This window comes from Giraffa tippelskirchi, chromosome 12 (genome assembly GCF_054371585.1).
Source record: "Giraffa tippelskirchi isolate mGirTip1 chromosome 12, T2T-mGirTip1v1.2.pri, whole genome shotgun sequence".
Classification (NCBI taxonomy): Eukaryota; Metazoa; Chordata; class Mammalia; order Artiodactyla; family Giraffidae; genus Giraffa; species Giraffa tippelskirchi.
In genome coordinates, this window is record NC_137286.1 from 71137676 (window position 1) to 71164648 (window position 26973).

At 55.6% G+C, this 26973-nt stretch overlaps 3 protein-coding genes and 1 long non-coding RNA gene across 4 annotated transcripts in view; 1 reads left to right on the top strand and 3 right to left on the bottom strand.

Moving 5' to 3' along the window:
• The window catches only part of LOC145529707 (uncharacterized), a 1704434-nt gene that overhangs the window by 695486 nt on the left and 981975 nt on the right, over nt 1-26973 (top strand). Inside the window, exons 89-92 of the long non-coding RNA XR_014071296.1 lie at nt 17-128; nt 7658-7769; nt 15299-15410; nt 22942-23053. This is a non-coding gene — a long non-coding RNA (uncharacterized LOC145529707). The remainder of the gene's footprint in view (nt 1-16; nt 129-7657; nt 7770-15298; nt 15411-22941; nt 23054-26973) is intronic.
• LOC145529502 (uncharacterized) lies at nt 2169-5833 on the bottom strand. Its single transcript, XM_081550076.1, has 3 exons — nt 3784-5833; nt 3072-3384; nt 2169-2821 (listed from the first exon to the last, which is right to left on the bottom strand). Exons 1-3 carry the CDS (start codon nt 4018-4020, stop codon nt 2193-2195), a joined length of 1179 nt encoding a protein of 392 aa, XP_081406202.1. The 5' UTR covers nt 4021-5833; the 3' UTR covers nt 2169-2192.
• Nucleotides 7657-11624, bottom strand: LOC145529629 (uncharacterized). Its single transcript, XM_081550224.1, has 3 exons — nt 11425-11624; nt 10713-11025; nt 7657-10462 (listed from the first exon to the last, which is right to left on the bottom strand). Exons 1-3 carry the CDS (start codon nt 11557-11559, stop codon nt 9834-9836), a joined length of 1077 nt encoding a protein of 358 aa, XP_081406350.1. The 5' UTR covers nt 11560-11624; the 3' UTR covers nt 7657-9833.
• On the bottom strand, nt 25094-26901 carry LOC145529584 (uncharacterized). The gene is made up of 3 exons (XM_081550170.1): nt 26709-26901; nt 25997-26309; nt 25094-25746 (listed from the first exon to the last, which is right to left on the bottom strand). The coding sequence occupies exons 1-3, from the start codon at nt 26841-26843 to the stop codon at nt 25118-25120; spliced, it is 1077 nt and encodes a 358-aa protein (XP_081406296.1). The 5' UTR covers nt 26844-26901; the 3' UTR covers nt 25094-25117.

Here is a 26973-nt window from a genome sequence, read left to right on the forward strand (position 1 = left end):
TTCCTGCTCCCCTCAGGGCAGAGCCGCCGGCCTGAGAATGAGGGCGCTGCTGAGCCCAGGGGCTGGGATGGCCCGTTGCTGCTGTGGTCCCAGAGCTCCACCCGAGAACTGACGGAGACCGTCTGCCCGTGAGTCCTCTCCCGCTTGTCTGTCAGCTTGTTTGAACCATGCTGGGTTTTCTGCCCAGCCGGCTAAGGGGAATCCCTGGAAATGCAAGGGTGTGGGTTTTGGCAGACTTCAGGGAAGACATGCCAGATGAGCCTGGGAGACTCCAGCTTAATCTGGATTCAGGAGATATCTCTTCGGGCCAGCTAGTAATTGTAGGATAAGCCTAATGAGTCTTCACAGGATGAAGAGAGTAACGTGCCAAGGTAGCAATCGATGTCCTCATTCGAGAGGATGATGAAGCTGGTGCTCAGAGAAGGGGGGAACTTGGCCACAGCAAGGAGGTGTGCACCCAGACGGAACCCCCAGATCCGGCCATTTGAGCTCAGGGAGGCCACTGGTGTGGCTTGTCCCTGTGGCAGGGGCCGAGGCACGCAGCCCACCCTGATTCCTGCGGGGGCCTGACTTGGGAAGTGCCATCTGGTAGCTTTGAGACTCACCAAACCAAATTGCACTGGAGAGAGGAAGGACACCTTCCTTCATCCACCCCCCACCCCCGCCGGATTCCCACATACCCTGACCCCTTTCTCTGGATTTCGGAGCCATTTCCAGAGTCCCGCTCATATGACCTCATTCGAAGTGCACTGTGGACGAGCTGCCATCTGCAGCTGCTACCACAGCAGCCAAGGGCTTTAGCTCCCGAGTACCTCCCTTCCTTTGGAACTTGGGGGCCCTCTACTCCCCACTTGCACACCACAGACCTTTGCTGAGGATTGTGGGGACCCTCACTCAGTTTGCAGCACGTTGTAGCCATCCCTGTCCTCTCAATACCTCCCTTGCAACTCAGCTTGTGAGCTCCTTTGGAGCAGCGTGGCCCACCTGGCTGCAACGGCAGAGACACAGCTGACAGTGAAACAACAGCTTCGATCTGACAGCCGGAAAGCTCTGTCAAAAGGGACCTCCCTCTTCACACCGTAGAGGCTGTAGGAGCCGCCAGGGTTTGGGAACCAGTGCTGGGGCCAAAATGACTCCACAGCTGTTTTCCTTCCTGGGGAGGGTTCTGGCTCGAGTGGGAATGGCTCAAGTCTCCTAAGGTTCTGAAAGCCCACTGTGTGCAGATTCACGGTACACAGAGAGGAGAAGGTGGAGTCCTGCCCTGGAGGTGGTCACAGCTCACGGATGAGCCAGGCAGGCAGGCAGGCAGGCAGGGCATGAGAACACCTGAGCTGCCTTCATGAGTGAGTGGTGTGGGGGCAGAGGAAGAGAAGCCGGTCTGCTCCCTCATGTGGTGCCCAGGGCAGGTTGTCCCCAGAGGAAACCCTTACGACGGTGAGGACTCTCACTGCTGTTTCCCAAGGGGTTCCGTCGGTGCGTGTCTTCCCCGGAGCGGTCAGGCCGTCTCTAAAGTACACTGGCCATGGGCATTGCCTCTCCTTGGAACTTCCCATGTGTTTCTCTTTTGTATGGAACAGTGATTTTTCTAGAGGGGTTCTGGGCCACAAGGTTGTTGGGTCATTTGCTAGCCTTCTGTCGTGAAGAACGCTTTCCTGGGCGTTGGGGTGGTTTGTTGTTCCAGCTCCCTTTCTTGGCTTCTTTTGGGAGCTGGTGCAACAAGAGGAGCTCAGCCTCTGCCTTCTGGCTGAGATGGCACCCTTCAAACAGCAATGCCTGCCTGGAGATAATGATGGCATTTGCCAAAAGGGCTTCGTTTGGCACATGATATCTTGAAAGGACGTACACCGTCCTTTCAGCTATCAAAGGCTAGTTCAAATGACATAAAAATGAGAACTCTCCAATGGAGTCTTACAGTAGGTGGAGAGTCCGAAAAAAACTCCTTCAGTCATCTCACTGAGAGTCATTGATTGGGGACACCAAGAATATAGGAAGGAATGCAGAAAGAAAAGATGAAATTGTGGTCAGGATCGGGGGGAGGGATGAACAGGGCCTGCTTGCCTTGAACCCAGGCTTTGTTGGCGGGTGGGGCATAAAGATCGAACGGGTCTGAAACTACAGAGTGGTGATGGTAACACCGTATCACCAGAGTTACACAACAGTGTCCCAAATTGCAACAATGATGAAAAAGTTTACTAATCCCAACTTAACCAACAAAAATAGACGAAACCATACAAAAAGTAAAACATCACCAGAAAGGTGGAAACAAACCAAATGCAAAGCAGCTCAGGGGAAAGGAACTCCATGTCCCCTGGGGGCAGACCGAGTTGCCGGCGTCCACGGTGAGCAGACAGGGATGGAGGCTGCAGAGCCGACCGCTCCCCTGGACATGGTGTTTCCGGCAAGGGCTCTGGGTCTCTGTCCAGAGCAGGGGCTCGTTCTTCCTGCAGGGGCGGGTGAGTCATCGTCGGCGTCTGGGTGTTGCGCGGGAGCCAGGGCAGGCTCTCCCTGCCGAGGCGGTGACTCCTCCTCTGCCTCGGGTTCTCCTGCCAAAGCCCGAGCAGGTACAGGTGCACGTGGAGGTGGAGGTTCTGGCTGAGGGGGTGGGACATCAGTGCCTGGGGCTGGGGGTCCTGCAGGCACGGAAATCCGATCTGCCCGGTGTGCTGGCCAGTACCCAGCTGGCCTGGTGTCTCTGCGAGGGCAAGGCTCGGTTCTCCATCTGCCCTCGGTGGATCCCTGGGTCCTGCACCTGGAGCCACCACCTCTGTAGGCACAGGTCTGGGAAGTGGAGCCTGGTTCCAGTTGGAGGCCAGTGCTAGAGCTGGGGGAGAAGCAAAGTTTGCCCACAGACCAGCCTTGGCATGTGCGTATCCCGGGACAGAAAGCTTCCAAGAGATTCCGAAAGAATACCCAGGGTTGGATGTCTTTTGGGACTGAAGTGTGCAAGATGGGGGTGGGGGTGTGAGGCCAGCGCTTGCTGCAGGCCCAGCAGCATCTTTCGGGGACTCGTCCCTGTGTAGCTCAGCACCCCCTCCCCACACACTCCCGTGCACCAGCCCCAGCGTCCTTACCTCTGTGCTCTGGCGTGCTGGGCTCCAGGTCCTCCTGCTGCCTCAGAGGCCGGGGTTCTCGGGACTCTGGGTCGGAGCCGGGTGTGCTGAGCTCCGTGGCAGCCTCAGACTGGGCCGCCGGGTGTATCCTGGGCGGTGTCTCGGCAGCAGGACTTCCCCGCCTCCGCTTCGCCCCCGGTGGGGCTGATGCCTCCGTGGGCACGCTCACCTGGAGCCTGCACTGGGCCTCACGGGCGGGGGGTTGGTGCTCCGACCCCTCCCTCCGGGAGGTGGACGGGGTGTCCCCATCCTCGGCCTCATCACGTGGGAAGCTCTGCAACGACAGTGACCGTCAGCCAGCCGTGCTGGGAGTTTTCCGAGCTGGGCCTGGCCAGTGGAGCCGCTGCTTCTGCCTGCTCGAACTTCTCTTCCCAGAAGGGTCAGAGACGTGTGTCTGCTCAGATCCCCACCCGGGAGGAAAGAGACCCACCTGAGGGTGTGAGGTCAGCCTGGGCGGCCGGCCCTGCCCGCACTGTTCCCATCCCAGCCAGCCTGCTCTCCCCTGGGGTGTGGACACAACTTGTCCGCAGGCTTCTGACCCCACATCCGCCTGGACTTCCTTGAGGGAGACACACCCCGAGAAACCCGCATCCACACACACAGGCAAAGGACCCGGTGTTTCCGGGTGGCATGGGAGAGGTGGCCTGGCCCGGCCTGGGGCTCCCCGTGTTACCTTTCTGTTTCTCCGGGCAGAGGGCCAGAGGCCTCTCGGGGGTGCCCTGAGCCAACGTCGACAGGGTGCCCACGCACACTGCCTGTGAGCTCTCCTGAGGCCCCGGCCTCTGGGCAGGGGCAAACAGCAGAACATCCTGGCAGCAAGAGATCTGGCTGGGGGCTCCTCTCCGCTCTGGAGGCCTGGATACCCGGGTTGCGGGTTCTGTTGGGTTCTGTTGCCGGCAGGTGACATCATTTCCTGGGGTTCGTGCTGAGGTCCCTTCCCCAAAACTTCCCAAGGGAATCTCTGGGTTTCTGACTGCTCGACCACCCCCCTTAGGCCATGTGCAGGCACATTGACAGCCACACAGCCCAGCCCACAGCCCTGGGGAGGCCTGGGTGCAGCCAGGGCCTGAGCTCCGAGGACCCCGCTGCTCTCAGACCAGGCTCCTTCTTCTCATAAGTGGTGTGGCCCTGGACAAGCATATGCCCCTCAGGGTTTCCCCAGTCTCTCCATCTGCAGAGTGGGGGTCATTCTCCCATCTGTTTCCTAGGTCTGTCGGCCTACGAGCAGCTCCATGCCTCTCCACCTGGGGCCGATATCACGTGGAGCTTGTGCGCTGAGACTTCAGAAAGAAAGACTCCATCCAGGGCTGACACAGCACAGAATGGGGCAGAACGAGGCCTGGATGCGCCGTGGTACCCAGGAAAAGGCACTGCCCCTCCTGACTGTTTTGAGACCCCACATCCAAGTTGGAGGCCCGAAAGGAAGACTCGAAGGTCTCCCTCTCTTATAGAAAAGAGTAGCCAACTTTCTGGTCCTCTGTTTCCATTGAGATTCTGTTCAAGTGTCCCAGCTCGGCTTCTGCGGGTGGCTGAGCTTCTAATGGCTCCCTGCGTTCTTGTCTTTTCCTCTCCAAACCTTCCGTCCTTTTCCCCCTTCTGGGGTGGATGGGCGCTGTCATTGCTTCTACCTTCGAGACAGATTGATGAAAAGTCTGGACCATCGACTCCTTTCCTCTCTTTGGTTCCGTGTCTCTCTCTGGCTGTGTCCCTCTCTTTTCCTTTCTCGATTCAGTCTGTGTCTTCCTCTTTCTCTCTCGTGTGTGGATGGATGGATGCTAGGAATGCACATGTATATGATTAGATGAGGGTTATGTTTTAGGGATGGGTTAGAGGGAGAGAAAGGCTTTAGGTCGGAGTTGGTCATGGGGGAAGGGTCAAGGGTGGTGGTGGTGTTTCTTGGAATCTGAGTGCTGTGCATTCTTCGTCTCTTTCCATATGAACCCCTTCTCAGATACACCACTTGCAAGGAGTCTCTCATGTTCCGTTTCCTATCTTTTGCATCTGTGAATGCTTAGCTTCTCTGTTGTGAAGAGGTTCCATTGGATGGAAACCCATTGGTGTACTTCATTTCCCTCTTTCCCTTACTTGAAGAGACGCATTTCTACCTCCGCCCAGCAAATGGCAAGGAGACTCTGATGTTAAGGAGCCTTTGACCTACGCTTCTTTCTAGCTATCTCATGACATCAGTCTTTAGGGTGAGGTTTTTCCCCGATATTGAGGTGGTGTGAGATCAAAACCAATAGCGTTCTTCAGATGTAGCTGTCTGGTTTTCCCATGGCCATTTATTGAAGAGGCTTTCTTGTTCCCATTTGGATATTCTCCCCTTCTGTGTCAGAGATGAGTTGACCATGGATGCCGGGGTTTGTTTCTGGACCCTCAACTTTATTCCATCGATCTGGATCTGTGTGTGTTGTTGTATTCCCAATAGCATACTGTCCTGCTGCTGCCGCTGCGGCTAAGTCACTTCAGTCGTGTCTGACTCTGCGCGACCCCATGGCCTGCAGCCTACCAGGCTCCTCCGTCCAGGGCATTTTCCAGGCAAGAGTACTGGCGTGGGTCGCCATCGCCTTCTCCGATACGCTCCTGAGGATCCTAGTTTGGTCGTCTAATTTCCTTTCACACAACCTTGGATGTCCGTATCGGGGCTTTTTCGTCGGATTGTATTGACAATTTAGGCTCTTTTCTGTTTCCGTAACCCCTTTTGCAATTCTTTGTTCGGTGCGACAATGCATTGGCATTTTGGGAGGAATAGCATCCAAGCTGTGGATTGCCTTGTGGGGCTGTGACATCATTTTCCCAATAGGAATTCTTTCAAGCCCTGAGCACAGCTTCTCTTTCCAGTGATTGGTGTGGGCTTGATCTTCCTTCTTCCATCTCTCGCCGTTTTGTGAGAACAGGTCCTTCCTTCCCTTCTGGGTTAGATGGACTCGTGGGTATCACTTCAGTGAATGGCATTGTCAGTGGGGGTGATAATTCCCTTCTCATTGGAAGACTTTGCTGTGAGTATTAGAAATGCAAGTGATTTCTCTTCCCCTTCCTCCCTGTCCATCTCTCAGAGCCACCGGGAAACAGAGGCCTCATCCAGGGTCACACAGGCCTGAGGGAGTGCAACTAGACTGTTGTTTCTTCAGGCCCTCCGTGCTGGACATCATCCGGGATACTCTGTGTGTGTCTTCCTCAGTCTGGTGTCCCTTCAGACCTTTCCCTAGTTTTCAAAGGCTTGTTGTGTTGGTGTTCTTTGTCTGTTTGGAGACACATCCTTGAGAAGCTTTGTGTTTCCACTCATTCGTCTCGCGATGTATGACCTGTCTTTTGCTTTTGTAATGAGGTCTTTCCCACAGTAGATATCTTTGATTTTGCAAAGTCCACTGTATTCTCTGGGTTGTTTTGTGGACTGCCTTTTAGTTTTGTGTGTGAAGACTCAAAGCACGTGTCCGGTTTCTGCTCATTGTTCTTCTAGATTTGTGACAAGTTTTCATGGAAACTTTGTCTAGGGATAACTGGAAGTGAACTCGGTGTAAGGTGTCAAGTCTCCATCTCCATTCATGTCATGCCCTACAGTTTCCAATTCCCTGTTCCTGAGTGGTTTTGGAGACCTTGTGGGAAGTTTGGTTGCATGGGAGTTTGCATTTCCACCTTGAGTAGATTCCCACTGTTCTGCCCTCAGGGACACTGTCAAGGGGGAGTGAGGAGCAGCCTGCACTTCCAGCAGTGACCACACGGTGGGGCGAGTGCTGCTCTCCCCTCTGGGAGCCCCAGGCCACAGGCATCCCAGTGAGGAGCCAGCTCTGTGCTCGGCTGAAAGGAGTTAGACTCTCAGGAGCCTCTGAGCCCTTGCCTTTGGATCACCCAGGGTGGGCATTTCCTGTGACAGAAAAAAATTGCCCTGAATTCCATGGACGGAAGAGCCTGGCTGTGTAGAGTTCGTGAGTTGCCGTGAATCAGACACAACTGAGGACACAAAAACTCAATAGACTAAAACACTTTTGGGGGGTGGGGGGAGTGAAAGGGGGTGATGTGGGGTTTTTTTGTCGTATATAATAGCCAAGGGAAATCTAGTTTAAACCTAAATTCACATAGATGGGAAAGGTATAGCTCTCCGTCACCCTATTAAAAAAAAAAAAAAACTACTTAACTTTTCTGAAAGTTTATTTAGTAGCTTCCTTGAGCAGTTCATTGTGAAGCATTTTTTTTTTTTTCTGTGACATCGGCCTCATTAAAAAGTACGGTTTGCCTTTACTGGATAATTTTGTTCATTGGTTTGTTAGGGAATCTTGGTAATATTTGAGTTTCCTGGGGAGCATGGTCACATGACCTGGCCCTGGCCAATCGGTGCGTTCCACCTCCCTGGCCACTGTGATTTGCTCCAGACTGGGGCAGTGCCCAATCGGGGCCCAGGGCCGGGCCTCACGTTGGAAGCCAGGGGAAGACGAGCTCTCGTCCTGCTGGGGTAGGGGAAGGGGTGGGGCCGGGGGAGGTCAGGCTCCAGCAGTGGGAGGGGCTTGAGGTCCGCCTGCGGCAGTTGGTGACCTTCCTGCTCCCCTCAGGGCAGAGCCGCCGGCCTGAGAATGAGGGCGCTGCTGAGCCCAGGGGCTGGGATGGCCCGTTGCTGCTGTGGTCCCAGAGCTCCACCCGAGAACTGACGGAGACCGTCTGCCCGTGAGTCCTCTCCCGCTTGTCTGTCAGCTTGTTTGAACCATGCTGGGTTTTCTGCCCAGCCGGCTAAGGGGAATCCCTGGAAATGCAAGGGTGTGGGTTTTGGCAGACTTCAGGGAAGACATGCCAGATGAGCCTGGGAGACTCCAGCTTAATCTGGATTCAGGAGATATCTCTTCGGGCCAGCTAGTAATTGTAGGATAAGCCTAATGAGTCTTCACAGGATGAAGAGAGTAACGTGCCAAGGTAGCAATCGATGTCCTCATTCGAGAGGATGATGAAGCTGGTGCTCAGAGAAGGGGGGAACTTGGCCACAGCAAGGAGGTGTGCACCCAGACGGAACCCCCAGATCCGGCCATTTGAGCTCAGGGAGGCCACTGGTGTGGCTTGTCCCTGTGGCAGGGGCCGAGGCACGCAGCCCACCCTGATTCCTGCGGGGGCCTGACTTGGGAAGTGCCATCTGGTAGCTTTGAGACTCACCAAACCAAATTGCACTGGAGAGAGGAAGGACACCTTCCTTCATCCACCCCCCACCCCCGCCGGATTCCCACATACCCTGACCCCTTTCTCTGGATTTCGGAGCCATTTCCAGAGTCCCGCTCATATGACCTCATTCGAAGTGCACTGTGGACGAGCTGCCATCTGCAGCTGCTACCACAGCAGCCAAGGGCTTTAGCTCCCGAGTACCTCCCTTCCTTTGGAACTTGGGGGCCCTCTACTCCCCACTTGCACACCACAGACCTTTGCTGAGGATTGTGGGGACCCTCACTCAGTTTGCAGCACGTTGTAGCCATCCCTGTCCTCTCAATACCTCCCTTGCAACTCAGCTTGTGAGCTCCTTTGGAGCAGCGTGGCCCACCTGGCTGCAACGGCAGAGACACAGCTGACAGTGAAACAACAGCTTCGATCTGACAGCCGGAAAGCTCTGTCAAAAGGGACCTCCCTCTTCACACCGTAGAGGCTGTAGGAGCCGCCAGGGTTTGGGAACCAGTGCTGGGGCCAAAATGACTCCACAGCTGTTTTCCTTCCTGGGGAGGGTTCTGGCTCGAGTGGGAATGGCTCAAGTCTCCTAAGGTTCTGAAAGCCCACTGTGTGCAGATTCACGGTACACAGAGAGGAGAAGGTGGAGTCCTGCCCTGGAGGTGGTCACAGCTCACGGATGAGCCAGGCAGGCAGGCAGGCAGGCAGGGCATGAGAACACCTGAGCTGCCTTCATGAGTGAGTGGTGTGGGGGCAGAGGAAGAGAAGCCGGTCTGCTCCCTCATGTGGTGCCCAGGGCAGGTTGTCCCCAGAGGAAACCCTTACGACGGTGAGGACTCTCACTGCTGTTTCCCAAGGGGTTCCGTCGGTGCGTGTCTTCCCCGGAGCGGTCAGGCCGTCTCTAAAGTACACTGGCCATGGGCATTGCCTCTCCTTGGAACTTCCCATGTGTTTCTCTTTTGTATGGAACAGTGATTTTTCTAGAGGGGTTCTGGGCCACAAGGTTGTTGGGTCATTTGCTAGCCTTCTGTCGTGAAGAACGCTTTCCTGGGCGTTGGGGTGGTTTGTTGTTCCAGCTCCCTTTCTTGGCTTCTTTTGGGAGCTGGTGCAACAAGAGGAGCTCAGCCTCTGCCTTCTGGCTGAGATGGCACCCTTCAAACAGCAATGCCTGCCTGGAGATAATGATGGCATTTGCCAAAAGGGCTTCGTTTGGCACATGATATCTTGAAAGGACGTACACCGTCCTTTCAGCTATCAAAGGCTAGTTCAAATGACATAAAAATGAGAACTCTCCAATGGAGTCTTACAGTAGGTGGAGAGTCCGAAAAAAACTCCTTCAGTCATCTCACTGAGAGTCATTGATTGGGGACACCAAGAATATAGGAAGGAATGCAGAAAGAAAAGATGAAATTGTGGTCAGGATCGGGGGGAGGGATGAACAGGGCCTGCTTGCCTTGAACCCAGGCTTTGTTGGCGGGTGGGGCATAAAGATCGAACGGGTCTGAAACTACAGAGTGGTGATGGTAACACCGTATCACCAGAGTTACACAACAGTGTCCCAAATTGCAACAATGATGAAAAAGTTTACTAATCCCAACTTAACCAACAAAAATAGACGAAACCATACAAAAAGTAAAACATCACCAGAAAGGTGGAAACAAACCAAATGCAAAGCAGCTCAGGGGAAAGGAACTCCATGTCCCCTGGGGGCAGACCGAGTTGCCGGCGTCCACGGTGAGCAGACAGGGATGGAGGCTGCAGAGCCGACCGCTCCCCTGGACATGGTGTTTCCGGCAAGGGCTCTGGGTCTCTGTCCAGAGCAGGGGCTCGTTCTTCCTGCAGGGGCGGGTGAGTCATCGTCGGCGTCTGGGTGTTGCGCGGGAGCCAGGGCAGGCTCTCCCTGCCGAGGCGGTGACTCCTCCTCTGCCTCGGGTTCTCCTGCCAAAGCCCGAGCAGGTACAGGTGCACGTGGAGGTGGAGGTTCTGGCTGAGGGGGTGGGACATCAGTGCCTGGGGCTGGGGGTCCTGCAGGCACGGAAATCCGATCTGCCCGGTGTGCTGGCCAGTACCCAGCTGGCCTGGTGTCTCTGCGAGGGCAAGGCTCGGTTCTCCATCTGCCCTCGGTGGATCCCTGGGTCCTGCACCTGGAGCCACCACCTCTGTAGGCACAGGTCTGGGAAGTGGAGCCTGGTTCCAGTTGGAGGCCAGTGCTAGAGCTGGGGGAGAAGCAAAGTTTGCCCACAGACCAGCCTTGGCATGTGCGTATCCCGGGACAGAAAGCTTCCAAGAGATTCCGAAAGAATACCCAGGGTTGGATGTCTTTTGGGACTGAAGTGTGCAAGATGGGGGTGGGGGTGTGAGGCCAGCGCTTGCTGCAGGCCCAGCAGCATCTTTCGGGGACTCGTCCCTGTGTAGCTCAGCACCCCCTCCCCACACACTCCCGTGCACCAGCCCCAGCGTCCTTACCTCTGTGCTCTGGCGTGCTGGGCTCCAGGTCCTCCTGCTGCCTCAGAGGCCGGGGTTCTCGGGACTCTGGGTCGGAGCCGGGTGTGCTGAGCTCCGTGGCAGCCTCAGACTGGGCCGCCGGGTGTATCCTGGGCGGTGTCTCGGCAGCAGGCCTTCCCCGCCTCCGCTTCGCCCCCGGTGGGGCTGATGCCTCCGTGGGCACGCTCACCTGGAGCCTGCACTGGGCCTCACGGGCGGGGGGTTGGTGCTCCGACCCCTCCCTCCGGGAGGTGGACGGGGTGTCCCCGTCCTCGGCCTCATCACGTGGGAAGCTCTGCAACGACAGTGACCGTCAGCCAGCCGTGCTGGGAGTTTTCCGAGCTGGGCCTGGCCAGTGGAGCCGCTGCTTCTGCCTGCTCGAACTTCTCTTCCCAGAAGGGTCAGAGACGTGTGTCTGCTCAGATCCCCACCCGGGAGGAAAGAGACCCACCTGAGGGTGTGAGGTCAGCCTGGGCGGCCGGCCCTGCCCGCACTGTTCCCATCCCAGCCAGCCTGATCTCCCCTGGGGTGTGGACACAACTTGTCCGCAGGCTTCTGACCCCACATCCGCCTGGACTTCCTTGAGGGAGACACACCCCGAGAAACCCGCATCCACACACACAGGCAAAGGACCCGGTGTTTCCGGGTGGCATGGGAGAGGTGGCCTGGCCCGGCCTGGGGCTCCCCGTGTTACCTTTCTGTTTCTCCGGGCAGAGGGCCAGAGGCCTCTCGGGGGTGCCCTGAGCCAACGTCGACAGGGTGCCCACGCACACTGCCTGTGAGCTCTCCTGAGGCCCCGGCCTCTGGGCAGGGGCAAACAGCAGAACATCCTGGCAGCAAGAGATCTGGCTGGGGGCTCCTCTCCGCTCTGGAGGCCTGGATACCCGGGTTGCGGGTTCTGTTGGGTTCTGTTGCCGGCAGGTGACATCATTTCCTGGGGTTCGTGCTGAGGTCCCTTCCCCAAAACTTCCCAAGGGAATCTCTGGGTTTCTGACTGCTCGACCACCCCCCTTAGGCCATGTGCAGGCACATTGACAGCCACACAGCCCAGCCCACAGCCCTGGGGAGGCCTGGGTGCAGCCAGGGCCTGAGCTCCGAGGACCCCGCTGCTCTCAGACCAGGCTCCTTCTTCTCATAAGTGGTGTGGCCCTGGACAAGCATATGCCCCTCAGGGTTTCCCCAGTCTCTCCATCTGCAGAGTGGGGGTCATTCTCCCATCTGTTTCCTAGGTCTGTCGGCCTACGAGCAGCTCCATGCCTCTCCACCTGGGGCCGATATCACGTGGAGCTTGTGCGCTGAGACTTCAGAAAGAAAGACTCCATCCAGGGCTGACACAGCACAGAATGGGGCAGAACGAGGCCTGGATGCGCCGTGGTACCCAGGAAAAGGCACTGCCCCTCCTGACTGTTTTGAGACCCCACATCCAAGCTGGAGGCCCGAAAGGAAGACTCGAAGGTCTCCCTCTCTTATAGAAAAGAGTAGCCAACTTTCTGGTCCTCTGTTTCCATTGAGATTCTGTTCAAGTGTCCCAGCTCGGCTTCTGCGGGTGGCTGAGCTTCTAATGGCTCCCTGCGTTCTTGTCTTTTCCTCTCCAAACCTTCCGTCCTTTTCCCCCTTCTGGGGTGGATGGGCGCTGTCATTGCTTCTACCTTCGAGACAGATTGATGAAAAGTCTGGACCATCGACTCCTTTCCTCTCTTTGGTTCCGTGTCTCTCTCTGGCTGTGTCCCTCTCTTTTCCTTTCTCGATTCAGTCTGTGTCTTCCTCTTTCTCTCTCGTGTGTGGATGGATGGATGCTAGGAATGCACATGTATATGATTAGATGAGGGTTATGTTTTAGGGATGGGTTAGAGGGAGAGAAAGGCTTTAGGTCGGAGTTGGTCATGGGGGAAGGGTCAAGGGTGGTGGTGGTGTTTCTTGGAATCTGAGTGCTGTGCATTCTTCGTCTCTTTCCATATGAACCCCTTCTCAGATACACCACTTGCAAGGAGTCTCTCATGTTCCGTTTCCTATCTTTTGCATCTGTGAATGCTTAGCTTCTCTGTTGTGAAGAGGTTCCATTGGATGGAAACCCATTGGTGTACTTCATTTCCCTCTTTCCCTTACTTGAAGAGACGCATTTCTACCTCCGCCCAGCAAATGGCAAGGAGACTCTGATGTTAAGGAGCCTTTGACCTACGCTTCTTTCTAGCTATCTCATGACATCAGTCTTTAGGGTGAGGTTTTTCCCCGATATTGAGGTGGTGTGAGATCAAAACCAATAGCGTTCTTCAGATGTAGCTGTCTGGTTTTCCCATGGCCATTTATTGAAGAGGCTTTCTTGTTCCCATTTGGATATTCTCCCCTTCTGTGTCAGAGATGAGTTGACCATGGATGCCGGGGTTTGTTTCTGGACCCTCAACTTTATTCCATCGATCTGGATCTGTGTGTGTTGTTGTATTCCCAATAGCATACTGTCCTGCTGCTGCCGCTGCGGCTAAGTCACTTCAGTCGTGTCTGACTCTGCGCGACCCCATGGCCTGCAGCCTACCAGGCTCCTCCGTCCAGGGCATTTTCCAGGCAAGAGTACTGGCGTGGGTCGCCATCGCCTTCTCCGATACGCTCCTGAGGATCCTAGTTTGGTCGTCTAATTTCCTTTCACACAACCTTGGATGTCCGTATCGGGGCTTTTTCGTCGGATTGTATTGACAATTTAGGCTCTTTTCTGTTTCCGTAACCCCTTTTGCAGTTCTTTGTTCGGTGCGACAATGCATTGGCATTTTGGGAGGAATAGCATCCAAGCTGTGGATTGCCTTGTGGGGCTGTGACATCATTTTCCCAATAGGAATTCTTTCAAGCCCTGAGCACAGCTTCTCTTTCCAGTGATTGGTGTGGGCTTGATCTTCCTTCTTCCATCTCTCGCCGTTTTGTGAGAACAGGTCCTTCCTTCCCTTCTGGGTTAGATGGACTCGTGGGTATCACTTCAGTGCATGGCATTGTCAGTGGGGGTGATAATTCCCTTCTCATTGGAAGACTTTGCTGTGAGTATTAGAAATGCAAGTGATTTCTCTTCCCCTTCCTCCCTGTCCATCTCTCAGAGCCACCGGGAAACAGAGGCCTCATCCAGGGTCACACAGGCCTGAGGGAGTGCAACTAGACTGTTGTTTCTTCAGGCCCTCCGTGCTGGACATCATCCGGGATACTCTGTGTGTGTCTTCCTCAGTCTGGTGTCCCTTCAGACCTTTCCCTAGTTTTCACAGGCTTGTTGTGTTGGTGTTCTTTGTCTGTTTGGAGACACATCCTTGAGAAGCTTTGTGTTTCCACTCATTCGTCTCGCGATGTATGACCTGTCTTTTGCTTTTGTAATGAGGTCTTTCCCACAGTAGATATCTTTGATTTTGCAAAGTCCACTGTATTCTCTGGGTTGTTTTGTGGACTGCCTTTTAGTTTTGTGTGTGAAGACTCAAAGCACGTGTCCGGTTTCTGCTCATTGTTCTTCTAGATTTGTGACAAGTTTTCATGGAAACTTTGTCTAGGGATAACTGGAAGTGAACTCGGTGTAAGGTGTCAAGTCTCCATCTCCATTCATGTCATGCCCTGCAGTTTCCAATTCCCTGTTCCTGAGTGGTTTTGGAGACCTTGTGGGAAGTTTGGTTGCATGGGAGTTTGCATTTCCACCTTGAGTAGATTCCCACTGTTCTGCCCTCAGGGACACTGTCAAGGGGGAGTGAGGAGCAGCCTGCACTTCCAGCAGTGACCACACGGTGGGGCGAGTGCTGCTCTCCCCTCTGGGAGCCCCAGGCCACAGGCATCCCAGTGAGGAGCCAGCTCTGTGCTCGGCTGAAAGGAGTTAGACTCTCAGGAGCCTCTGAGCCCTTGCCTTTGGATCACCCAGGGTGGGCATTTACTGTGACAGAAAAAAATTGCCCTGAATTCCATGGACGGAAGAGCCTGGCTGTGTAGAGTTCGTGAGTTGCCGTGAATCAGACACAACTGAGGACACAAAAACTCAATAGACTAAAACACTTTTGGGGTTGGGGGGAGTGAAAGGGGGTGATGTGGGGTTTTTTTGTCGTATATAATAGCCAAGGGAAATCTAGTTTAAACCTAAATTCACATAGATGGGAAAGGTATAGCTCTCCGTCACCCTATTAAAAAAAAAAAAAAAACTACTTAACTTTTCTGAAAGTTTATTTAGTAGCTTCCTTGAGCAGTTCATTGTGAAGCATTTTTTTTTTTTTCTGTGACATCGGCCTCATTAAAAAGTACGGTTTGCCTTTACTGGATAATTTTGTTCATTGGTTTGTTAGGGAATCTTGGTAATATTTGAGTTTCCTGGGGAGCATGGTCACATGACCTGGCCCTGGCCAATCGGTGCGTTCCACCTCCCTGGCCACTGTGATTGGCTCCGGACTGGGGCAGTGCCCAATCGGGGCCCAGGGCCGGGCCTCACGTTGGAAGCCAGGGGAAGACGAGCTCTCGTCCTGCTGGGGTAGGGGAAGGGGTGGGGCCGGGGGAGGTCAGGCTCCAGCAGTGGGAGGGGCTTGAGGTCCGCCTGCGGCAGTTGGTGACCTTCCTGCTCCCCTCAGGGCAGAGCCGCCGGCCTGAGAATGAGGGCGCTGCTGAGCCCAGGGGCTGGGATGGCCCGTTGCTGCTGTGGTCCCAGAGCTCCACCCGAGACCTGAGGGAGGCCGTCTGCCCGTGAGTCCTCTCCCGCTTGTTTGTCAGCTTGTTTGAACCATGCTGGGTTTTCTGCCCAGCCGGCTAAGGGGAGTCCCTGGAAATGCAAGGGTGTGGGTTTTGGCAGACTTCAGGGAAGACATGCCAGATGAGCCTGGGAGACTCCAGCTTAATCTGGATTCAGGAGATATCTCTTCGGGCCAGCTAGTAATTGTAGGATAAGCCTAATGAGTCTTCACAGGATGAAGAGAGTAACGTGCCAAGGTAGCAATCGATGTCCTCATTCGAGAGGATGATGAAGCTGGTGCTCAGAGAAGGGGGGAACTTGGCCACAGCAAGGAGGTGTGCACCCAGACGGAACCCCCAGATCCGGCCATTTGAGCTCAGGGAGGCCACTGGTGTGGCTTGTCCCTGTGGCAGGGGCCGAGGCACGCAGCCCACCCTGATTCCTGCGGGGGCCTGACTTGGGAAGTGCCATCTGGTAGCTTTGAGACTCACCAAACCAAATTGCACTGGAGAGAGGAAGGACACCTTCCTTCATCCACCCCCCACCCCCGCCGGATTCCCACATACCCTGACCCCTTTCTCTGGATTTCGGAGCCATTTCCAGAGTCCCGCTCATATGACCTCATTCGAAGTGCACTGTGGACGAGCTGCCATCTGCAGCTGCTACCACAGCAGCCAAGGGCTTTATCTCCCGAGTACCTCCCTTCCTTTGGAACTTGGGGGCCCTCTACTCCCCACTTGCACACCACAGACCTTTGCTGAGGATTGTGGGGACCCTCACTCAGTTTGCAGCACGTTGTAGCCATCCCTGTCCTCTCAATACCTCCCTTGCAACTCAGCTTGTGAGCTCCTTTGGAGCAGCGTGGCCCACCTGGCTGCAACGGCAGAGACACAGCTGACAGTGAAACAACAGCTTCGATCTGACAGCCGGAAAGCTCTGTCAAAAGGGACCTCCCTCTTCACACCGTAGAGGCTGTAGGAGCCGCCAGGGTTTGGGAACCAGTGCTGTGGCCAAAATGACTCCACAGCTGTTTTCCTTCCTGGGGAGGGTTCTGGCTCGAGTGGGAATGGCTCAAGTCTCCTAAGGTTCTGAAAGCCCACTGTGTGCAGATTCACGGTACACAGAGAGGAGAAGGTGGAGTCCTGCCCTGGAGGTGGTCACAGCTCACGGATGAGCCAGGCAGGCAGGCAGGCAGGCAGGGCATGAGAACACCTGGGATGCCTTCATGAGTGAGTGGTGTGGGGGCAGAGGAAGAGAAGCCGGTCTGCTCCCTCATGTGGTGCCCAGGGCAGGTTGTCCCCAGAGGAAACCCTTACGACGGTGAGGACTCTCACTGCTGTTTCCCAAGGGGTTCCGTCGGTGCGTGTCTTCCCCGGAGCGGTCAGGCCGTCTCTAAAGTACACTGGCCATGGGCATTGCCTCTCCTTGGAATTTCCCATGTGTTTCTCTTTTGTATGGAACAGTGATTTTTCTAGAGGGGTTCTGGGCCACAAGGTTGTTGGGTCATTTGCTAGCCTTCTGTCGTGAAGAACGCTTTCCTGGGCGTTGGGGTGGTTTGTTGTTCCAGCTCCCTTTCTTGGCTTCTTTTGGGAGCTGGTGCAACAAGAGGAGCTCAGCCTCTGCCTTCTGGCTGAGATGTCACCCTTCAAACTGCAATGCCTGCCTGGAGATAATGATGGCATTTGCCAAAAGGGCTTCGTTTGGCACATGATATCTTGAAAGGACGTACACCGTCCTTTCAGCTATCAAAGGCTAGTTCAAATGACATAAAAATGAGAACTCTCCAATGGAGTCTTACAGTAGGTGGAGAGTCCGAAAAAAACTCCTTCAGTCATCTCACTGAGAGTCATTGATTGGGGACACCAAGAATATAGGAAGGAATGCAGAAAGAAAAGATGAAATTGTGGTCAGGATCGGGGGGAGGGATGAACAGGGCCTGCTTGCCTTGAACCCAGGCTTTGTTGGCGGGTGGGGCATAAAGATCGAACGGGTCTGAAACTACAGAGTGGTGATGGTAACACAGTATCACCAGAGTTACACAACAGTGTCCCAAATTGCAACAATGATGAAAAAGTTTACTAATCCCAACTTAACCAACAAAAATAGACGAAACCATACAAAAAGTAAAACATTACCAGAAAGGTAGAAACAAACCAAATGCAAAGCAGCTCAGGGGAAAGGAACTCCATGTCCCCTGGGGGCAGACCGAGTTGCCGGCGTCCACGGTGAGCAGACAGGGATGGAGGCTGCAGAGCCGACCGCTCCCCTGGACATGGTGTTTCCGGCAAGGGCTCTGGGTCTCTGTCCAGAGCGGGGGCTCGTTCTTCCTGCAGGGGCGGGTGAGTCATCGTCGGCGTCTGGGTGTTGCGCGGGAGCCAGGGCAGGCTCTCCCTGCCGAGGCGGTGACTCCTCCTCTGCCTCGGGTTCTCCTGCCAAAGCCCGAGCAGGTACAGGTGCACGTGGAGGTGGAGGTTCTGGCTGAGGGGGTGGGACATCAGTGCCTGGGGCTGGGGGTCCTGCAGGCACGGAAATCCGATCTGCCCGGTGTGCTGGCCAGTACCCAGCTGGCCTGGTGTCTCTGCGAGGGCAAGGCTCGGTTCTCCATCTGCCCTCGGTGGATCCCTGGGTCCTGCACCTGGAGCCACCACCTCTGTAGGCACAGGTCTGGGAAGTGGAGCCTGGTTCCAGTTGGAGGCCAGTGCTAGAGCTGGGGGAGAAGCAAAGTTTGCCCACAGACCAGCCTTGGCATGTGCGTATCCCGGGACAGAAAGCTTCCAAGAGATTCCGAAAGAATACCCAGGGTTGGATGTCTTTTGGGACTGAAGTGTGCAAGATGGGGGTGGGGGTGTGAGGCCAGCGCTTGCTGCAGGCCCAGCAGCATCTTTCGGGGACTCGTCCCTGTGTAGCTCAGCACCCCCTCCCCACACACTCCCGTGCACCAGCCCCAGCGTCCTTACCTCTGTGCTCTGGCGTGCTGGGCTCCAGGTCCTCCTGCTGCCTCAGAGGCCGGGGTTCTCGGGACTCTGGGTCGGAGCCGGGTGTGCTGAGCTCCGTGGCAGCCTCAGACTGGGCCGCCGGGTGTATCCTGGGCGGTGTCTCGGCAGCAGGCCTTCCCCGCCTCCGCTTCGCCCCCGGTGGGGCTGATGCCTCCGTGGGCACGCTCACCTGGAGCCTGCACTGGGCCTCACGGGCGGGGGGTTGGTGCTCCGACCCCTCCCTCCGGGAGGTGGACGGGGTGTCCCCGTCCTCGGCCTCATCACGTGGGAAGCTCTGCAACGACAGTGACCGTCAGCCAGCCGTGCTGGGAGTTTTCCGAGCTGGGCCTGGCCAGTGGAGCCGCTGCTTCTGCCTGCTCGAACTTCTCTTCCCAGAAGGGTCAGAGACGTGTGTCTGCTCAGATCCCCACCCGGGAGGAAAGAGACCCACCTGAGGGTGTGAGGTCAGCCTGGGCGGCCGGCCCTGCCCGCACTGTTCCCATCCCAGCCAGCCTGATCTCCCCTGGGGTGTGGACACAACTTGTCCGCAGGCTTCTGACCCCACATCCGCCTGGACTTCCTTGAGGGAGACACACCCCGAGAAACCCGCATCCACACACACAGGCAAAGGACCCGGTGTTTCCGGGTGGCATGGGAGAGGTGGCCTGGCCCGGCCTGGGGCTCCCCGTGTTACCTTTCTGTTTCTCCGGGCAGAGGGCCAGAGGCCTCTCGGGGGTGCCCTGAGCCAACGTCGACAGGGTGCCCACGCACACTGCCTGTGAGCTCTCCTGAGGCCCCGGCCTCTGGGCAGGGGCAAACAGCAGAACATCCTGGCAGCAAGAGATCTGGCTGGGGGCTCCTCTCCGCTCTGGAGGCCTGGATACCCGGGTTGCGGGTTCTGTTGGGTTCTGTTGCCGGCAGGTGACATCATTTCCTGGGGTTCGTGCTGAGGTCCCTTCCCCAAAACTTCCCAAGGGAATCTCTGGGTTTCTGACTGCTCGACCACCCCCCTTAGGCCATGTGCAGGCACATTGACAGCCACACAGCCCAGCCCACAGCCCTGGGGAGGCCTGGGTGCAGCCAGGGCCTGAGCTCCGAGGACCCCGCTGCTCTCAGACCAGGCTCCTTCTTCTCATAAGTGGTGTGGCCCTGGACAAGCATATGCCCCTCAGGGTTTCCCCAGTCTCTCCATCTGCAGAGTGGGGGTCATTCTCCCATCTGTTTCCTAGGTCTGTCGGCCTACGAGCAGCTCCATGCCTCTCCACCTGGGGCCGATATCACGTGGAGCTTGTGTGCTGAGACTTCAGAAAGAAAGACTCCATCCAGGGCTGACACAGCACAGAATGGGGCAGAACGAGGCCTGGATGCACCGTGGTACCCAGGAAAAGGCACTGCCCCTCCTGACTGTTTTGAGACCCCACATCCAAGTTGGAGGCCCGAAAGGAAGACTCGAAGGTCTCCCTCTCTTATAGAAAAGAGTAGCCAACTTTCTGGTCCTCTGTTTCCATTGAGATTCTGTTCAAGTGTCCCAGCTCGGCTTCTGCGGGTGGCTGAGCTTCTAATGGCTCCCTGCGTTCTTGTCTTTTCCTCTCCAAACCTTCCGTCCTTTTCCCCCTTCTGGGGTGGATGGGCGCTGTCATTGCTTCTACCTTCGAGACAGATTGATGAAAAGTCTGGACCATCGACTCCTTTCCTCTCTTTGGTTCCGTGTCTCTCTCTGGCTGTGTCCCTCTCTTTTCCTTTCTCGATTCAGTCTGTGTCTTCCTCTTTCTCTCTCGTGTGTGGATGGATGGATGCTAGGAATGCACATGTATATGATTAGATGAGGGTTATGTTTTAGGGATGGGTTAGAGGGAGAGAAAGGCTTTAGGTCGGAGTTGGTCATGGGGGAAGGGTCAAGGGTGGTGGTGGTGTTTCTTGGAATCTGAGTGCTGTGCATTCTTCGTCTCTTTCCATATGAACCCCTTCTCAGATACACCACTTGCAAGGAGTCTCTCATGTTCCGTTTCCTATCTTTTGCATCTGTGAATGCTTAGCTTCTCTGTTGTGAAGAGGTTCCATTGGATGGAAACCCATTGGTGTACTTCGTTTCCCTCTTTCCCTTACTTGAAGAGACCCATTTCTACCTCCGCCCAGCAAATGGCAAGGAGACTCTGATGTTAAGGAGCCTTTGACCTACGCTTCTTTCTAGCTATCTCATGACATCAGTCTTTAGGGTGAGGTTTTTCCCCGATATTGAGGTGGTGTGAGATCAAAACCAATAGCGTTCTTCAGATGTAGCTGTCTGGTTTTCCCATGGCCATTTATTGAAGAGGCTTTCTTGTTCCCATTTGGATATTCTCCCCTTCTGTGTCAGAGATGAGTTGACCATGGATGCCGGGGTTTGTTTCTGGACCCTCAACTTTATTCCATCGATCTGGATCTGTGTGTGTTGTTGTATTCCCAATAGCATACTGTCCTGCTGCTGCCGCTGCGGCTAAGTCACTTCAGTCGTGTCTGACTCTGCGCGACCCCATGGCCTGCAGCCTACCAGGCTCCTCCGTCCAGGGCATTTTCCAGGCAAGAGTACTGGCGTGGGTCGCCATCGCCTTCTCCGATACGCTCCTGAGGATCCTAGTTTGGTCGTCTAATTTCCTTTCACACAACCTTGGATGTCCGTATCGGGGCTTTTTCGTCGGATTGTATTGACAATTTAGGCTCTTTTCTGTTTCCGTAACCCCTTTTGCAGTTCTTTGTTCGGTGCGACAATGCATTGGCATTTTGGGAGGAATAGCATCCAAGCTGTGGATTGCCTTGTGGGGCTGTGACATCATTTTCCCAATAGGAATTCTTTCAAGCCCTGAGCACAGCTTCTCTTTCCAGTGATTGGTGTGGGCTTGATCTTCCTTCTTCCATCTCTCGCCGTTTTGTGAGAACAGGTCCTTCCTTCCCTTCTGGGTTAGATGGACTCGTGGGTATCACTTCAGTGCATGGCATTGTCAGTGGGGGTGATAATTCCCTTCTCATTGGAAGACTTTGCTGTGAGTATTAGAAATGCAAGTGATTTCTCTTCCCCTTCCTCCCTGTCCATCTCTCAGAGCCACCGGGAAACAGAGGCCTCATCCAGGGTCACACAGGCCTGAGGGAGTGCAACTAGACTGTTGTTTCTTCAGGCCCTCCGTGCTGGACATCATCCGGGATACTCTGTGTGTGTCTTCCTCAGTCTGGTGTCCCTTCAGACCTTTCCCTAGTTTTCACAGGCTTGTTGTGTTGGTGTTCTTTGTCTGTTTGGAGACACATCCTTGAGAAGCTTTGTGTTTCCACTCATTCGTCTCGCGATGTATGACCTGTCTTTTGCTTTTGTAATGAGGTCTTTCCCACAGTAGATATCTTTGATTTTGCAAAGTCCACTGTATTCTCTGGGTTGTTTTGTGGACTGCCTTTTAGTTTTGTGTGTGAAGACTCAAAGCACGTGTCCGGTTTCTGCTCATTGTTCTTCTAGATTTGTGACAAGTTTTCATGGAAACTTTGTCTAGGGATAACTGGAAGTGAACTCGGTGTAAGGTGTCAAGTCTCCATCTCCATTCATGTCATGCCCTGCAGTTTCCAATTCCCTGTTCCTGAGTGGTTTTGGAGACCTTGTGGGAAGTTTGGTTGCATGGGAGTTTGCATTTCCACCTTGAGTAGATTCCCACTGTTCTGCCCTCAGGGACACTGTCAAGGGGGAGTGAGGAGCAGCCTGCACTTCCAGCAGTGACCACACGGTGGGGCGAGTGCTGCTCTCCCCTCTGGGAGCCCCAGGCCACAGGCATCCCAGTGAGGAGCCAGCTCTGTGCTCGGCTGAAAGGAGTTAGACTCTCAGGAGCCTCTGAGCCCTTGCCTTTGGATCACCCAGGGTGGGCATTTACTGTGACAGAAAAAAATTGCCCTGAATTCCATGGACGGAAGAGCCTGGCTGTGTAGAGTTCGTGAGTTGCCGTGAATCAGACACAACTGAGGACACAAAAACTCAATAGACTAAAACACTTTTGGGGGGTGGGGGGAGTGAAAGGGGGTGATGTGGGGTTTTTTTGTCGTATATAATAGCCAAGGGAAATCTAGTTTAAACCTAAATTCACATAGATGGGAAAGGTATAGCTCTCCGTCACCCTATTAAAAAAAAAAAAAAAACTACTTAACTTTTCTGAAAGTTTATTTAGTAGCTTCCTTGAGCAGTTCATTGTGAAGCATTTTTTTTTTTTTTCTGTGACATAGGCCTCATTAAAAAGTACGGTTTGCCTTTACTGGATAATTTTGTTCATTGGTTTGTTAGGGAATCTTGGTAATATTTGAGTTTCCTGGGGAGCATGGTCACATGACCTGGCCCTGGCCAATCGGTGCGTTCCACCTCCCTGGCCACTGTGATTGGCTCCGGACTGGGGCAGTGCCCAATCGGGGCCCAGGGCCGGGCCTCACGTTGGAAGCCAGGGGAAGACGAGCTCTCGTCCTGCTGGGGTAGGGGAAGGGGTGGGGCCGGGGGAGGTCAGGCTCCAGCAGTGGGAGGGGCTTGAGGTCCGCCTGCGGCAGTTGGTGACCTTCCTGCTCCCCTCAGGGCAGAGCCGCCGGCCTGAGAATGAGGGCGCTGCTGAGCCCAGGGGCTGGGATGGCCCGTTGCTGCTGTGGTCCCAGAGCTCCCCCCGAGACCTGACGGAGGCCGTCTGCCCGTGAGTCCTCTCCCGCTTGTTTGTCAGCTTGTTTGAACCATGCTGGGTTTTCTGCCCAGCCGGCTAAGGGGAGTCCCTGGAATTGCAAGGGTGTGGGTTTTGGCAGACTTCAGGGAAGACATGCCAGATGAGCCTGGGAGACTCCAGCTTAATCTGGATTCAGGAGATATCTCTTCGGGCCAGCTAGTAATTGTAGGATAAGCCTAATGAGTCTTCACAGGATGAAGAGAGTAACGTGCCAAGGTAGCAATCGATGTCCTCATTCGAGAGGATGATGAAGCTGGTGCTCAGAGAAGGGGGGAACTTGGCCACAGCAAGGAGGTGTGCACCCAGACGGAACCCCCAGATCCGGCCATTTGAGCTCAGGGAGGCCACTGGTGTGGCTTGTCCCTGTGGCAGGGGCCGAGGCACGCAGCCCACCCTGATTCCTGCGGGGGCCTGACTTGGGAAGTGCCATCTGGTAGCTTTGAGACTCACCAAACCAAATTGCACTGGAGAGAGGAAGGACACCTTCCTTCATCCACCCCCCACCCCCGCCGGATTCCCACATACCCTGACCCCTTTCTCTGGATTTCGGAGCCATTTCCAGAGTCCCGCTCATATGACCTCATTCGAAGTGCACTGTGGACGAGCTGCCATCTGCAGCTGCTACCACAGCAGCCAAGGGCTTTATCTCCCGAGTACCTCCCTTCCTTTGGAACTTGGGGGCCCTCTACTCCCCACTTGCACACCACAGACCTTTGCTGAGGATTGTGGGGACCCTCACTCAGTTTGCAGCACGTTGTAGCCATCCCTGTCCTCTCAATACCTCCCTTGCAACTCAGCTTGTGAGCTCCTTTGGAGCAGCGTGGCCCACCTGGCTGCAACGGCAGAGACACAGCTGACAGTGAAACAAAAGCTTCGATCTGACAGCCGGAAAGCTCTGTCAAAAGGGACCTCCCTCTTCACACCGTAGAGGCTGTAGGAGCCGCCAGGGTTTGGGAACCAGTGCTGGGGCCAAAATGACTCCACAGCTGTCTTCCTTCCTGGGGAGGGTTCTGGCTCGAGTGGGAATGGCTCAAGTCTCCTAAGGTTCTGAAAGCCCACTGTGTGCAGATTCACGGTACACAGAGAGGAGAAGGTGGAGTCCTGCCCTGGAGGTGGTCACAGCTCACGGATGAGCCAGGCAGGCAGGCAGGCAGGCAGGGCATGAGAACACCTGAGCTGCCTTCATGAGTGAGTGGTGTGGGGGCAGAGGAAGAGAAGCCGGTCTGCTCCCTCATGTGGTGCCCAGGGCAGGTTGTCCCCAGAGGAAACCCTTACGACGGTGAGGACTCTCACTGCTGTTACCCAAGGGGTTCCGTCGGTGCGTGTCTTCCCCGGAGCGGTCAGGCCGTCTCTAAAGTACACTGGCCATGGGCATTGCCTCTCCTTGGAACTTCCCATGTGTTTCTCTTTTGTATGGAACAGTGATTTTTCTAGAGGGGTTCTGGGCCACAAGGTTGTTGGGTCATTTGCTAGCCTTCTGTCGTGAAGAACGCTTTCCTGGGCGTTGGGGTGGTTTGTTGTTCCAGCTCCCTTTCTTGGCTTCTTTTGGGAGCTGGTGCAACAAGAGGAGCTCAGCCTCTGCCTTCTGGCTGAGATGTCACCCTTCAAACAGCAATGCCTGCCTGGAGATAATGATGGCATTTGCCAAAAGGGCTTCGTTTGGCACATGATATCTTGAAAGGACGTACACCGTCCTTTCAGCTATCAAAGGCTAGTTCAAATGACATAAAAATGAGAACTCTCCAATGGAGTCTTACAGTAGGTGGAGAGTCCGAAAAAAACTCCTTCAGTCATTTCACTGAGAGTCATTGATTGGGGACACCAAGAATATAGGAAGGAATGCAGAAAGAAAAGATGAAATTGTGGTCAGGATCGGGGGGAGGGATGAACAGGGCCTGCTTGCCTTGAACCCAGGCTTTGTTGGCGGGTGGGGCATAAAGATCGAACGGGTCTGAAACTACAGAGTGGTGATGGTAACACAGTATCACCAGAGTTACACAACAGTGTCCCAAATTGCAACAATGATGAAAAAGTTTACTAATCCCAACTTAACCAACAAAAATAGACGAAACCATACAAAAAGTAAAACATCACCAGAAAGGTAGAAACAAACCAAATGCAAAGCAGCTCAGGGGAAAGGAACTCCATGTCCCCTGGGGGCAGACCGAGTTGCCGGCGTCCACGGTGAGCAGACAGGGATGGAGGCGGCAGAGCCGACCGCTCCCCTGGACATGGTGTTTCCGGCAAGGGCTCTGGGTCTCTGTCCAGAGCGGGGGCTCGTTCTTCCTGCAGGGGCGGGTGAGTCATCGTCGGCGTCTGGGTGTTGCGCGGGAGCCAGGGCAGGCTCTCCCTGCTGAGGCGGTGACTCCTCCTCTGCCTCGGGTTCTCCTGCCAAAGCCCGAGCAGGTACAGGTGCACGTGGAGGTGGAGGTTCTGGCTGAGGGGGTGGGACATCAGTGCCTGGGGCTGGGGGTCCTGCAGGCACGGAAATCCGATCTGCCCGGTGTGCTGGCCAGTACCCAGCTGGCCTGGTGTCTCTGCGAGGGCAAGGCTCGGTTCTCCATCTGCCCTCGGTGGATCCCTGGGTCCTGCACCTGGAGCCACCACCTCTGTAGGCACAGGTCTGGGAAGTGGAGCCTGGTTCCAGTTGGAGGCCAGTGCTAGAGCTGGGGGAGAAGCAAAGTTTGCCCACAGACCAGCCTTGGCATGTGCGTATCCCGGGACAGAAAGCTTCCAAGAGATTCCGAAAGAATACCCAGGGTTGGATGTCTTTTGGGACTGAAGTGTGCAAGATGGGGGTGGGGGTGTGAGGCCAGCGCTTGCTGCAGGCCCAGCAGCATCTTTCGGGGACTCGTCCCTGTGTAGCTCAGCACCCCCTCCCCACACACTCCCGTGCACCAGCCCCAGCGTCCTTACCTCTGTGCTCTGGCGTGCTGGGCTCCAGGTCCTCCTGCTGCCTCAGAGGCCGGGGTTCTCGGGACTCTGGGTCGGAGCCGGGTGTGCTGAGCTCCGTGGCAGCCTCAGACTGGGCCGCCGGGTGTATCCTGGGCGGTGTCTCGGCAGCAGGCCTTCCCCGCCTCCGCTTCGCCCCCGGTGGGGCTGATGCCTCCGTGGGCACGCTCACCTGGAGCCTGCACTGGGCCTCACGGGCGGGGGGTTGGTGCTCCGACCCCTCCCTCCGGGAGGTGGACGGGGTGTCCCCGTCCTCGGCCTCATCACGTGGGAAGCTCTGCAACGACAGTGACCGTCAGCCAGCCGTGCTGGGAGTTTTCCGAGCTGGGCCTGGCCAGTGGAGCCGCTGCTTCTGCCTGCTCGAACTTCTCTTCCCAGAAGGGTCAGAGACGTGTGTCTGCTCAGATCCCCACCCGGGAGGAAAGAGACCCACCTGAGGGTGTGAGGTCAGCCTGGGCGGCCGGCCCTGCCCGCACTGTTCCCATCCCAGCCAGCCTGATCTCCCCTGGGGTGTGGACACAACTTGTCCGCAGGCTTCTGACCCCACATCCGCCTGGACTTCCTTGAGGGAGACACACCCCGAGAAACCCGCATCCACACACACAGGCAAAGGACCCGGTGTTTCCGGGTGGCATGGGAGAGGTGGCCTGGCCCGGCCTGGGGCTCCCCGTGTTACCTTTCTGTTTCTCCGGGCAGAGGGCCAGAGGCCTCTCGGGGGTGCCCTGAGCCAACGTCGACAGGGTGCCCACGCACACTGCCTGTGAGCTCTCCTGAGGCCCCGGCCTCTGGGCAGGGGCAAACAGCAGAACATCCTGGCAGCAAGAGATCTGGCTGGGGGCTCCTCTCCGCTCTGGAGGCCTGGATACCCGGGTTGCGGGTTCTGTTGGGTTCTGTTGCCGGCAGGTGACATCATTTCCTGGGGTTCGTGCTGAGGTCCCTTC